At 31.6% G+C, this 15,612-nt stretch overlaps 1 protein-coding gene across 11 annotated transcripts in view; it reads left to right on the top strand.

The window, feature by feature from the left end:
• Positions 1 to 15,219, top strand: part of LOC149782598 (piezo-type mechanosensitive ion channel component 2-like) — a 263,620-nt gene extending 248,401 nt beyond the window's left edge. For 10 of the 11 annotated variants that reach the window (XM_089934060.1, XM_089934057.1, XM_089934053.1 and 7 more), the window contains one exon: positions 4,180 to 11,517. In XM_089934060.1, coding sequence (XP_089790186.1) covers positions 4,180 to 4,462 — 283 coding nt within the window. In that variant the 3' untranslated portion in view covers positions 4,463 to 11,517. Of the gene's footprint in view, positions 1 to 4,179 lie in introns of all 11 variants that reach the window. The other variant, XM_089934052.1, reaches the window with a different exon arrangement.
• Positions 15,220 to 15,612: the final 393 nt, after the last annotated feature.

Below are 15,612 nucleotides of genomic sequence, written 5' to 3'. Positions count from 1 at the left end.
TCATTTAGTTAAGTATCAAGTATTATGTTAGAAGACATATGGTACTGAGTCAGTTTTTAGCATTTTTGGCTTGAAGGAATTTCACTCTGTTTCTGGAGTCATACCCATTTTTTGTTTTCAAATATAGCTTTATGGTATTAATAACATTAATAACATAATACATATCAGGGTTCTCAAACTCAGACCACCGCGAGGGCCGCATGAGTGCATTTTTGATGGCCCAAGGGCTGCACGACCTATGTTATCTCTGATAACACCTTGTGACACCAATCATTTTATGGGCCACAGGATATGGTTTGGCAGGCTTCATGCAGCGCACAGGCTGCCTGTTTGAAACCCGTGGTATATATACTTTTTCTTTTCACATCAATGTTAAGACAAGGAGAAGCAGCTCAAATTTTGGCAAATGGTTATACTTGATAGTGGTTTTCCCCCTTGAATATTCCACTGATGGTAATGCTTGAAACAGTAGTAGAAAATGCATTTCAAAGGAAATCCCAATAAATTCTCAAATAGTATTTCAAATGTTAATAGACAGATTCTCCTGTGATATATAAGAAAATACAATTTGAAAAATATGATAGCACTTATGGGAGTTATGTTCTTCAAACTGATTTTATGTAAATTAGTTCAACCCTTGCAGCCACCATTGTTTTAATACTTTGATTTATCTGTGACATCTAATTTAATTTAATTTGTATGCATGTTGCTGGAGTAATTTTAATTTTTTTAATTTCTTGTGCATATTATTCAAGTTTACTTTATTGATGCTTGTAGAAAGTTTACCAGGCATTGAAAAACAAACACATACTGCACTACCAAATCAAGGTTAGTGTTGATTTCATGTATCTTATTATATGCTAAATTTTTTCTCCGTTAAATTTACATTATCAGAATCGTTCAATATTTAACGATATTGTACACCTTCATATTGCACCCACATGCAGACACGTGTGCCCAATAGTGTATTAGGAACTACTTTGTAAACAAATCATGTACATTTGCATAGTAGGCGCAATACGTTTTGGTTGATTAAATTTGTTTCTGAATGAACTAAATCAGATGTTTCGTGGACTGCAACATACCAACTGCATTTTCTACATTCCACGTTAACTTTTTGATACATTGTTTCAGATTTTGCAATAGACACCAGATTTCATAAAATTGCTTGGTACCTACAAATAACATGCAAACTATACAGGCATAAACTGTCTCCTTTAGCTGGTAATAAGAATGGCAAATAAATAAGTTACAGTTTTACATCCAGAATTTCCTCAAAATGTATTTTCTTAGTTCAGCAAATCCAAATTACATGAGCCATGTCATGAGTTCTCAAACTTGATTACACATTCCGAAATTGTACGGTAATTTCAGCTATATTCCAAGGGCAATTACATCTTCCTTACTGCACTCAAAATGAAATAAACATTAAATTCAATAGCATCTTTTTGATAATTGCAATTAAAACACTTCATATTTTCCCCACATTATGATTTCAAATAGTCAATGACAGAACAAACACACTTGCATATGTAAACACGCTTCTCCCATGCTGCTTCAGTCCAATGTATTTCATGTACAATTTGCACAGATGAATCCAGTCCAAAATCATGAACTTTCGTAGAATCAAAACAAAATATCAAAATCTATTCATTCCAAAACAAATGGAAAAGTTGTTGCAATGCGCATTCATTCACAATATGACTGCAAATTTTATTTTTAACTAGACACACCATTTTCTTTTGAAAATTATGCCAAGTGCGCAACTAAGTTCAGATTTATCTGGGCCAAGTTATGTGCACATTAATAATGTTGTTGTGTAGCGATGAATCTGCGCTTGTGTATTTAGTTTTGGAATATGGCATACATTCATTTACGTTGTTTCTTGTAGTGTATTTTGTTTATATAATTAAGCCTTAGGTAGAATAAGAAAATGAGCATATAATAAAAAAGGTTCCTGCATTTGTATGGAAAAATATGAACTCGTTTTGTTGGATGGATATACTGCACTCCCAAGGTAGTGCAGTATTAAATCCCAAAAACTTGTTTATATTTTCCCATACAAATGCAGTAACCTATAAATATAGACCCAGTTCTGTTGGTGCAGTATGTAATGATAGATCTGGGCATGTGCTTTTTGCTATTGTGTTTACCTTAAAATTAGGTACGCATTAGTCATCATTGAAACATATTTTGGATATGATGTATCAAATTTTGTTGTGCTTTTGCTTTTGTTGTGTTTTTGCTTTATTTTTAATCTAGTATCTTGTCTGTAGACTTTATTCTTGTGCTTTTAATTACCTTGATAATTGAACTTGAAGTGTCAGAATGCAAACTTGCACATTTTCAGTCATTTATAAATGGGGATAAAAAAATATCTTCATTTCATGCAGAACTGGTAATAATTTAAAGACTTATTACCAATACTATTTGTGTTACTGATGTCACATTTTCATACAAGACATTGCTAAATGTAATAATAACCTTATAATTGTAGTGTTGCATTTTTGTTTGTATTTTCATTTTGACATTATAAAGAATATCATGTATACATAATTAACATGCATTAGGTTTGATTTATGAACTAATTTGTTATGCTTTTATGTAACAGTACTTTCAAAGTCTTAATTCTGACAAGTCTTGTTATTTATTTCATGTCTTTCTTTATTTCTGTTGTGTGTGGGGCCCCAAGTGGCTGAATGGTCTAAAGTGCTCTCCATTACGGATCACTGCCATCTCACCTCTGTCTGCGTAGGCTCGAGTCTCGGATTCGACCAACGTGGGTATGTGAGAAAGCTTGCCAGTAGCTTCTTGAGGGTCGGTGGTTCTTTCCGGGGATTTCCTGGGTTCTTCCTCCACGATTAATACTGGCCGCCATGTATAGCCTATCTTGAGCTGAAAAATGGCGTTAAACCCTACAACAACAATTATTTCAGTTGTGCAATGCCTGTTGTGCAATTGTTTTTTCTATCATGATAATCAGAGACAAAACATTTCAGTGTTTATGTGTAATAGATGTTTCATTATTTTATTTTCTGCATGTAGCCTAGGTTTATTAATTTAGATGTACCAGGAAGGGAATTTTACATTTTAGAAGGGTGTCACCATAAAAAAGAATTGAAAATAAGTTTTTTTTTTTTTTTTAAATGACACTGATAATGGTTCAGCCACCTCTATCACTTAGATTATATTCCCCCTACCAGAGGTACATATAAATGGAATAACTCCTAGCTATTTTGTATGCATATATAACTTTGTATTTTATTTTCTAGGTATTGTTGTCTTTATAATGTGGTTCTGTCAAGTAGTACAAGTGGAAAGTAAAGTTTATATACAGTATTAGAATTTCATTTTGGCATGCAATCTTGCCATGTTTTTTCTGCAGTTTTTATTTACAATTTTAAAAGGCGTGGATATATTGTAATAAATTGATGTCTCGTACAGGTCATTTGAAGGTGTTGGGGTATTTTTTCAAGTAAAGAATAATATTATATTTATTTTATTAATAAAGCCATCTTTATATTATTTTATAATATTGCGATAACTTTTTCCTTATGTGCATTTTTTTAAAACTTTCTTTTTGATCAAAGTCAAATATTGTAAATAAAGAATACAGTAATGATTGTCATTTCATTGGGTCAGAATGAGAGTTATGGCCCCTTGTCACTCTGATTAAGTTAATCTCTCCACTCTCCAGAAAATCCGATTTTATTTCATTGGATTATTTAAATGAACAGTCTTTGAAAAATTGTGTTGCCATTTTTTTCCTGTTGGTACCTGGCAGTTCTGTAGCAATTGATCTTCAAATCGTGAACAAGGAGAGTGTGTATTAATTTTATTTACTTATATACGGCAAAATTATTATCTAGATAAAGCTAATGTAATGTGGGTATTTTTATTACTTTTGTCAAACAATTTGGATTTATTTTGCTGTATCACACATATTAATGGTTTCTTTTATAAATAACTGTCTTGTCATTTTACAGTATCACTGATGTATGACACTTATTATGGGTTTCTTTTATGAATTACTGTCTCGTCATTTTACAGTATCACCTATGTATGACACGTATTAATGGTTTTCTTTTATGAATTACTGTCTTGTCATTTTACAGTATCACCAGTGTATGAAACATATTAATGGTTTCTTTTATGAATTACTGTCTCATCATTTTACAGTATCATTGGACTCTACCTCTCCTTCATCTTACTGTTTGGACGGATTCTGCGTCTCAGCACAACTGGTCAGTCCAGTAGCATCACATACCAGGAGCTTCCTTACATTAATAATGTTCTGCGTCTTTGTTTAGCAATCTATCTAGTGCGAGAGATGAGGGCGTTCAGAATGGAAGAGGACCTGTACGCCAAACTTCTCTTCTTCTACAGATCCTCTGAAACCCGGATCAAGTGGACACGTTTGCCAATGAAATATATCCTGGAAGCAAAACAGAAACTAGAATAATTCTAAACATATAATGGTGTTCTTCTCTTAGTGAAACCTCTTCAGTGCAAATTCAGCAATACGTAAATCTGAAGTTTTGACTCTTTTCTAAATTGTGACTTTTTCTAAATTATGTCTGTTTACAAAGGAGGGACTTTGTGTATATTACTTTTCCAGTATTTACACTTAACTTTTACTGGGTCCTTTGTTTCTTTTCTTTTCTTTTCAGTGGCTATTAGATAGTCTTCATCTTACTTTTTGTCTCATTCTTTTTAATGTTTTCATTATTATCTTGCTTGTTTAATAGTTAATAGTTATTGTTGATATGTAAATGCTATTTGTCAATGTAAATTTTACCTTAATTTCATGAAAACATTCACTTCATGCCTCACAAATTTTAAGTTTCTTCCATCAATAATGACTACCTTTGACATGATTCTTTTCTGTGGTATATAATGATTTTCAATGTAACATTGTGTTTAAAAATGAATCAGTATATATGGGGAAGTGTTTTTTGTCTTTTCCCATTTTATATTTGGGCAGTGGTCTATTTGTTATGATGGTGAATAATATTTATGCATATCTGTCTTTAAATGGTTTCATTCTTTGTGCAGTTTTTCTTTTGCTTTAAGTTCTGTCTGCATGTTGTACCCTGAGATATTGGGTCATGTGATCTTAGAAATGCTTAATCAACAAACATAATAAGCAGCATTTTGGCTCTGGTGATATTTGTCCCTCTCTAACAGATGGCAGGTTTTCTGACTTCTCTTACTAAGAATAACTTGTATTTCTAATTATATGCATTTTTTATATTTAGGTGTTTGAGACTTTTGGCCTTGCTAAATTGAGTCTAGTTATGTAAAGAAACAACTCAAATTTTAATCTCCAGAATACTTAAATATCTTGATATTGTTTCATAGCTTCTGTGTTGAATCAGTTGAGTACAAAATGTTCCTAAGGGCTGTTCCATTTAAATCTGCATGGTACCCAGGGAAGGCAGTAGTTTAAAAATATATGCCAGGGTACTTTGATTTCACAGAATTTACATTAAAATGATATGAAATTTCTAAATTGCATCTGTGGGTGAAAAGTGCCTTCCCTGGGTCCCACATGTTTAAATGGAACTACCCTAAGTTAATTCAGTATTTTCTATCAAAATTTTTATGAACTTTTTAATCAGTTTTTCTATTGAGAAATAAAGAGAAGAAAAGACTTGAACATTTAAAATTACATTAAGACACTTTATTAAGTAATGTTTGTATTTGCTTATAATCTTAGAAAGAAATGTGATTATCAGTATTATACAATTTTTGTTTATTTACTTTGATTGCTCATTATCACCTTTAGGTGTTGTTTGGTTGCTTTTATAGTTCTACAGCTGCATGTTTCTAATACTGCAGTAATTGGAGTAAAGTGCCTTGCCCAAGGACATTATGTTATGATCAAATGGTGCCACTAGATTTCATTCATATATATATATATATATATATATATATAGAGAGAGAGAGAGAGAGAGAGAGAGAGATAGGAAAAACCTGTTATAACAGGCTTTGTTATAATGTAATTTCGCTTATAACGCAGTGGCAGCATGGCTCCCATTATTTAATTTAAGGTGACCTCTCTTTGAAGTATATTTGATGTCTGATGAAACCAGGCTAACGAAACAAATGATATATGATCAGGAAGTTAGTTAAAACTGTTGACATTTAAATTTTAGTGGACATTTTCTGTAAAGAAGTTTTTATTAAAAAAATGTTTACGTGATCCCACTTATATTGCGATGTTATTCTTTGGACCCCAAGCATTGTGTTATAACAGGTTTTATCTGTATGTATGTGTGTGTGTGTGTGTGTGTGTGTATATATATATATATATATATATATTCAGATTTTGTGTGTCAAATTTGTTATTAATAATTACATAACTTTTAGTTTCAGTTAAGTATTAAGTCGTTTAAAGAATAGTTCAAGTATAGAAATTCATATGAAATTCACTTCTTATGAACATGGATTTAAGTGCAGTTATTTACAGTGTTTTTTTTCTAGGTAACATTAATGCCATATTGCATGTCTTTAGTGATTCCTTACTGGATTTTTGGCAAAGCAGATTTTTGTGTGCAATATTTTAAGATATTAATAATATAAAATTTTTCCTTAAAGCTTTAGTTTTAGTGCATGTGACCAGAGGTCATGTTGAGCTTAAGGTATGGGTCTTGCATCCAGGGTCTGTTGTGTATATTCAATATTGCTCACAATTTTTTAAAATATTTTCTACCCTTTGGAATCGGCATCAACCAGGTTGAAATTGTTTTGGCAAATTTGATAAAACTTTGTAGGAATGTTTCATTTAAAAGGTTTACCAGAGTTGTGTTTTCTTTGTGGCCTTTTTAGCATTCATTTGGAAACCATTTGACTTAGCTACCTTGTAGAAAAAATATATTTTGAAATAACCACTGCACTAATTTAGATAAACATTGCGTCAGCGTGCCTTATTAGATGTCATACCAAAGTTTAGTTCTTGGCTACTCTTGCAACTGTTGGCTTCAAAAGCATTCAGATGGAAAATCGGGTATAGACATCTACTACTAGGTCAGTTTGATCAGAACTGTGTGTTTATACTTCAAATGGAATAAAGGTATAAAACATACTAATTTTTATGGATATCATTGTTGGCACAAATCAAAAATTTAAAGATCCAATGAACAATGATGGAAACAATAAGATTCCTTTCACAGTCACAAATTTAAAAACAATAAACAATGATTTTTAAATGGAATCATTAAGTTTCCTTTCACAACCACAAATTTAGGGACCCAAAAAACAATGATTTTTCTCTGGAAACAAAAGGATTGCTTTCACAATCCATGAATTTATAGTACCATCAAAACTGTCATTTTTCCCTACTCCACAGAAATTTAATTCCATGAAAATAAATAAATCCAGATGAACTAGGTTACTGTGCCTACTTTCTAAATCTGATTCAGCCTTGTTTAGAAATTTATCTGAGGCTCAACTGCCATTAACATCTCACCAGTTTGGCACCAAAAAGTTGCAGTATATGGGTGTTTTGATATTAATGTGTTGAACATCAAGATTGGGTCACTGTGACCTTCTTTTCAGAATTTATTACAAATTTCTTAGAAATGCTGATCCATGAGCTGTTGCTTAATATAAATTCTGTTTAAACAAAAACTTCACACAAAAAAGAACTGAAATTGTAGTTAATTGCGGAAAATCTTTAGTGTATGTCATAAATGAAGAAAAAAAACGGTTTTGTGCTATTTGGATGTTAACATTTTCAGTGATGGGAAAATATGATTTTGAAAGACCAGTTTTGATAGACCACTTGTTATGTAAGACCAGATTTGTTTAATGATGTATTTAATGTTGTTTCATAATAAAATTCTCTCTTTTGAGTGACCTGTTGTCATAAGAAACCATGCTTTATTGGCAGAAAGGATGGTCTTACAGACAAATTTTACTTTATATAACAAAATATATTTAAGGATGTTTCAGTAAAACATACTTGATGCCCCAAGAAGACACTTTTCAACATGGAGTGGTCACCCATAGATGCAAAGTACCCTGGCATATATTTTTTTAAAACCATCTTTCCAGAATACCATATATATTTTAAATGGAACAGCCCTTAAAAGAGTGCAATGCCTACAATGTCAGTAAAATAATTATTGCTATATTTTAGAAGTTTTCTATGACTTTTAATTCTACAAGCTTGTTATGTATCCTACATCAACTTTTTAGATTTTTTTGTTTTGTTTTGCTTATCATAAAGACTGATTCAGAAACCTTTAACTTGTGCTTAAGTGAGGTGATCAGTGCCATATCTTTTATCTTGCCAAGCTGATATATCTATTTATATATTTTTTTAATACTTTTACTTTCGCATCTAATAATTTAACATATTGTGCCTTTGTAAGCTACTTGTATTTTATCAAACTTGTGTGGTTCTGATTTGGAATAATTTTATTATTTCTCCGCTTTTTATATTCTACTCTATCTTTATATCTACAAAGTTATTGCATGGTATTTGTCGTAAGAGTACGAACCCTTTTTTCATTGTATCATTTGTATTACATGTTAATAAAAGTTCACTCTAATTTGTTGCAGGTCAAAGATAACTGGTGTGAAGGCAATTTTGCTGTTTAATTTTAAATACTTTTATGGTCTGTAGAAAATATAACCTGTTATTGTTCACTCTGGTAATCTACCACTAAGTCATATTTTTTCCATAACTGAGAAAGGAGAGCTCACTGCCTCCTCTCATGAGAAGGGGGATGACTCTGTAATATGTACATTACAGTTAAATTACAATGCTTGTTTTTCAAGTGTACATCTGTGGATGACTGAACTGTTAGATATTCTCTAATAATGTTATTTAAATAATCAATCTTATATTATTCCAGACTTAGTTTTAAGTCATTGTTGATTTTAAAGTTATGGTATATTTTGTTCAGTATCTTCAGTACCTCTGATAGGAATGGTGATAGACTTCTATCACTCAGTATTTTCAGTACCTCGGATGGGAATGGCGATAGACTTCTGTAACTCAATATTTGCAGTACCTCGTATGGGAATGGCGATAGACTTCTGTAACTCAATATTTGCAGTACCTCGGATGGGAATGGCGATAGACTTATGTAACTCAGTATTTGCAGCACCTCTGACAGGACTGGCAGTAGACTTCTATCACAGAATTTTCAGTACCTTACAACTGAACAGCTAGGGTCTTCTGTCACATGAAGATTAGAAATTATACTGGCCTTCACTGCACAAACTTGACATATATTAAGGTCCAGTAAACCCATTCTAATTCAGACTTTCAGCATACTGGTCACCTGCATAAATGAGGCAGACTTTTTAATCTGAATATTCTGGATCCGAATTAAGTCCATTCTTCTTTTGTGTCATTAGATAGGACATGGATTGTTAGGGCTAGCTTACAATTAGTGGAATTTGTTGTTAAAATCCTTAAATTTTGCAAATACCATTTGAATGTTATAGAGAAATACAGTTTCAAAAAGTGATGTTCATTATAGGGTTACATTATTAGAGTTAGAATTGTCTTTTTATCATACTGGTGTTTTTCCCCATTAATACAGTGCAGTTACATAAAATTGAGCTGTGTTGGGCTAGTTGCATAAGCAAAAAGTTAGAATTCCTTAAGCAAATTTGGGGACGTTCTTGAAGAGTGTTTTAAAGGTCCTTCAAAGAAACAAATTAGTCATCATGGTTGTCCAAACTTTTTTTTGGGTACTGTTACAGCAAGGTAGAAAATTCTAACCATGAAGACTTGCATTTAGTTACAGGAGGAAAAGACATTTTTTCTGCAATTAAGGGCTCTGTATTTAGTGCTCAATTTTCTTCTGATTTTCAACTGCCTTTCAACAATTAATATGCATTTTACATCCCTTATTTTCAGTTGCCATTAAACATATAAAATGCATTTTACATTTGATTCCTTATTTTCAGTTGCCTGCAAACATTTAATATGCTGTTTACATTTGAGTCCTTATTTTCCATTTCCTCATTTCCAGTTGCCTGCAAACATTTAATATGTATTTTAAATTCAGCTTTTATTTCAGTTGCCTTTTAACATATAATATGCATTTTAAATTTGATTCCTTATTTTCAGTTTTAATATGCATTTTATATTTAATTTCTTGATGCATAGCTGTAATGGTTGTGGTACAGTGTTGTGGTTGTATTTTGATGTTGTAATGTGTTGTTCTCATTAATCATATTTGAACATATAGCATTGCTTTAATAACACAAGTTTTACATTAGTAGCTTTTGTTTATTTTTGCTTTTAATAAAGGCTATTTTTGTTTGCACTTCTTGTCATAGAAAAGAAGTGCTTATGCGAATGTGTTTGCCTGTTGTCAGGCATATCACTTCTAACATCCATTGGAAACAAGTTTGGTTTTGCTGCTCTACCTAAAAAAATGGAAGATTGCCATGAAACTTGACAAGCACATGCATTCAAACATATTATTCAACATGTTCATTATATACGGCAAAATAAACGAGCATAAGAATATCAAACCAACTGTTGGAGAGTGGCATCTTCATATAGAACTAATCAGAGAGATGAGGTCTTCTTATGCTGATTGTTATTTTGAAAATCTCGCTGTGGCTAATACTTCTGAACATTTGATCCTGTGGACTTGGGGTTGTCACCTTAAGACTTCCTATGATTTCTGTTGGCCTGAAATGAAAATTACTGCTAACTCGATGGAGCAAGTACTCAAAAACTAATGTCAAGTTGGTCTAAATTAAAATGGTACTGTTAAGACATCCAGTATAACCATCATGACATCAATCTTGAAAATCATGTTACTGTTACTTTTCATGATTGGACGATCATATTAACATATGCTTTTCACTAAAAGGCTTCATTAATAGCTGGTTGGTCCTAAATTAAAATGGTATCCCTCGGACTCCAGTATGGCATTCATGATGGTGGTCATTTTGAAAATCTTGTTATAACTACTCCTTCTGAATGATGGTCGTGTCTGCTTTGAGTTTTCAACAAAAAAAAACTTGATACTAATTGAAAGTAGTCCAATATTACTCCCAAGTCATTCTATCTCTTACTTTATACAGATTGTAGATTTTACCAAATTTAGTATGTCAATATAACTTAACCACGTTTGATAAGTACGGTATGATGTTCAATTCCTGTTAATTCTTTAAACCAGTAGAGCATCGGTCCATTCGAGCAGCTCACTTTATTTTATATTTTGCATGCATTTTCATACGTATAAATTTCTTTTCTGTTGTCTTTATTCATGTTTTGGTCATAATTTCTGGTCATTTTTTGCTCTTTATTTTTGATATGGTAATGTGTAGATCATATTTTAACTTTCTAATCGCTTGCATTTAAATATGCTTCCTATTTTTTTCCTTTATTTCAGCATAATTGGTTTGTATATCTCGCTGGTGCTGGTGATCGGCCGATTTGTGCGATTGTTCTTCAGTGGAGGCTCATTCACTATTATGTTTACTGAACTACCATTTGTCGACAACATTTTGAAATTGTGTTTGAACATTTACATGGTACGGGAAAGTGGTGACTTTTATTTGGAAGAAGAACTTTTCTCTAAACTTTTGTTTTTATATCGCTCTCCAAGAACCATGATAAAGTGGACAAACTATAGAAGTATAAGGAAACTAAAACTGGACTAATATTATTACGGGTATGTCTTTCTTCTATATTTCAGTTAACTCAAAGAAACTGAAAATGTTTACTACTTCAGTACCATTTAAAATAAGTTACTGCAGGATGGCATAGTGATTGTTGGTATTTAACCCTGTAATTTTCTAGTGCCAAGTTCTTTTTATAGACTATTAAATGAACTAGGACTTGCATTGCACCTTCAAGTGTTTAGGTTTGATCTTCAGTCTGACTATATACTTTATGGTGTTTGATTACCGTGCCAAATAGTTTGCTACAAGTTCATCCTGATTACATCATTATCTTTCCCTTTGTGAGAATTTAAAACTCAGAAATGTGATTTCTAAAATTATCTGTAGAATAATTAGTTGAGCCCGATCCACTCCAAAAGAAGGAATACACGTAGTAGCAAAAGTGGTTTGGATTGTGTAATTCAGATAATTTATTAACACTATACATGCAAGATGCTACACTCCTCACAGCTCATACTCAGGAGTTATTTTACCCAAGGGAGGGAACCCATTGTGAGATGTATGACAAGATATTATATTTTCCCTTTGTTAGGTTTAGAATTAAAATCAGTCATTGTAATACAGATCTCTTTTACCTTTGGACTTCACTGATAGCTCAGGATACACAATATCATAATAATTCTGGCTTTCATAAACGGGCTTCCAATCACTTTAAATCTATGATGTGTTCACAGGCAACAACACAAAAACTGTACATTTTGAAACAATTATATTATTTTGGCAGAAAGATTTTAGAGACAATATTGGGGTATACTGGAGGAATAGACTGAGGTGCTTCATTTTATCTCAGATTGAAGATGAACAAACTACAGAATAGGCACCTGACTGGTTAATTGCATGTCTGATTGTCTTATGTCACATTGTGCATGTCTAACCTGTTGGTTTAAAATCCCTCCCATTAAGGTCCACCTCAACCTGCAAACTCAAGATAGTGAATGATTGTTACTTACTTTCAAAATGAAAAAATATTTTGAACTGATATCATTATTATTTATTGACATCAATTCCACTTTGTGTTGTATTTTTTGTCCTACCCAATGTTACTCAAGTCATTGGTTTTTAGTTATGATTGACAATATGTGGTTCAGGTAATGTGTATGTGCAATACCCATTTCATTTCAGGTTTTATATATACATTGCATGTAATGCTTTTTGTAATGCTCAGTGGACGTATATCATAGGCATTAATTAATACTAATTATAGACCTTTCCTTTATGGTTTTAATGGGGACAGTTGTATGTGCTATGGAAGCTATATTCATACACTGACTGTAAATATTATTTGCACAAGCATTTAGATTAACAATGAATCCCAGTGAAAACAATATTTAGCAAATTAATTGACCAAAACTTTCATTGTTGTTTTGCTTTTGAACTTTTCCTGTGGAATTTTGTATAATTGGTTAATTTTTATCCCAACATTAAAATTCAAAGTATAATTCTTTTTTTCATCAGTTATATACTTCATAGTTCTAAAGAGTGAATTATTTTTATAAAATTGTCTTACAAAGAAAAAATTTTATTTAATGTTTTTTAGTCTTTATCAACACTCCAACTAAAATGGGTAACAATTTTCATACCTTTACTTTCACTTGTGTACATTTTTGTTCACTTATTCTCATACTTTTCTGCGAGAATATTACATATGTATGTACATAATTGAGTTATATGTACCAGTAAATAAAGAGACAGATGAATGAATGAAATAATTATTAATTTTAAAAAAAAAAATACTTTCTTTAATTGATAAATAATTTAAATTCTGCTCACTATGTTGATGTATGTCAGGTTTCAAGACTAAAAAGCTACAAACAAATTGACTATCAAAGACTTCGTTTACATCTGTTGGATGCTTTCTCTCATTTGCAATAGAATTAATATATTGAATTAGTAATGATAAAGGTGATTATTTACTTCTTTGCTTGGCAAAAAATGATGCAAAAAAAATGTAATTTTTTCCACAAATAGCAAAACAAAAATCTTCTACTTTGAAATTTCATAAATAAACCAGCAAATAATCAAATATAAAGATTTTTCAAATACTTGTGCAATTCAGTCTCTTTTCTATTGACAGATAATTTGTAACAAAATTCAGAATTCCACTGAAAGCAGCTTCAACAACTTTTAATGAAATTTCTTGCTCCATTTAAATTAAATGGACAGTACTTGCTCAGTTCTCTTGCACAATAAATTTTCAGAAATATCGACCTCATTTTTATGAACACAAATATCCTAATTAAACTGTATTTTTACATACATTCTGACATAGCTATTTTCTGTGGCATTTGAGAACATATATCAGATTAATGCAGAAATAAAGTAGTTTTATGTAATAAAGAAATATATGTGTTTGTGGTATGTCCCATTTTATTCAATCTTTCTTGAATTAGACGCATGTAAAATTAATACCAGTAATCAGTAACTTAAATGGCAGATGTGTGTAGTGACATGTAGTAAACACGGGGAGGTAAATACGGAAGAACTCTCCATTGGAAAGGTCTATACAGCCATTACTCTTATTTAGTTTACACATTGTGTTTCCCCTAATTATCACTAGTAGATGGAATTTGTGACAAAAGCATGTCCAGTCTGTATTCAAGTCCATTTCGATGGCATTTCATTTTATAGGCGCACCACAGCTTTTGTTGAACATGTATTAATACATTATCTTGTACTTTTGTTGAACATGGGTTAATACAGTATCTTGTACTTTAGTTGAACATGGGTTAATACAGTATCTTGTACTTTGTTGAACATGGGTTAATACAGTATCTTGTTTGTTGAACATGGGTTAATACAGTATCTTGTACTTTTGAGGAACAAGTTACATGGCTAGTTTTGTAGAAAAAGTCATGTTTGTACATTGCCTAATTTCTTGTTGATAAATTTAGACAAATGATACAGATAATAGATTTATATTTTTATCTGTATTTATAAGATTGACAATAGGTTCTAATGTACAAAGCAAACCATTGCTAAATATTGATAGCTTTAAAGAAAAAATATCTTGGTTATTAGACTTAGAAGAACTCGTCAAAAAATAGAATTTAAGTCCAATAACCAAGATATTTTTTCTATTAACAAGTATCAATGGACATATGCCAGATTTGGATTATATTGTTTTTTAAGCAATACACTGACAGTTTTGATTATTTTAAGTTTACAAGTATGGTATAGTTATGTTTGTGTTATTAACCATGTTTTAATTGTTACATCCTTATCAATCAGAGATAGTTAATATATTAGCATCATGTTATAACTTGAATTCCATGCAACCCTTGGTATAGAGCAACTAAACATTTTGTAGCTTTTACGCATCACATCTTGTATAAAATCTTTAAAATATAGTCAAAGTGATTACTACCCATAAGCAAGTTGTCATTTGGTTGGATTGCCCTTACAGGTTCAGCACTATCAGTCTTTAGATTTTGGTTGCAAAATGTGTGCATTTTTGCTGTATAGATGTTTGAATTCATCGTCTTTCTGTTGTGTTATTTTGTAACTGTTATCTCAAGGTATACTATTTATGGTAATAAAGTTTGGAAAACCTTGTACCATGTCAGTTTTTTTTTTTTTAAAGACCCCCCCCCTGTCTTGCCTCATTTTAAATTTGTAATCAGTCAAGCAGAAATGGAGGCACCTTTCTGTTTGTCCTTTCTTCTATTTGATACATCTGATAGATGACCAGGTTAACTTCACTGGAAGACTTGTTTTTGTGTATATATATAATTTTATCTGTGTGGGTTCGAGTCCTGGACTCGGCCTAGTGGCGTAGCTTGCAAGTAGCTTCACGTGGGTCCATGGTTCTTCCTCCACCAGTTCTACTGGCCACCATATTTAGCCTAAATTACAATGGAAATAAATGTCAAGCCCACAGTAGCAACAATTTTATCTTACTTTCTGTAGTAGAATACTAGAAATATATAGACAGCTTGGCAATTGACC

Source organism: Sinohyriopsis cumingii, chromosome 15 (assembly GCF_028554795.1).
Source record: "Sinohyriopsis cumingii isolate HCF-2022 chromosome 15, ASM2855479v2, whole genome shotgun sequence".
Taxonomy (NCBI): Eukaryota; Metazoa; Mollusca; class Bivalvia; order Unionida; family Unionidae; genus Sinohyriopsis; species Sinohyriopsis cumingii.
The sequence above is the reverse complement of the archived record's forward strand: the minus strand, read 5'-3'. Positions and strand labels throughout refer to the sequence as shown.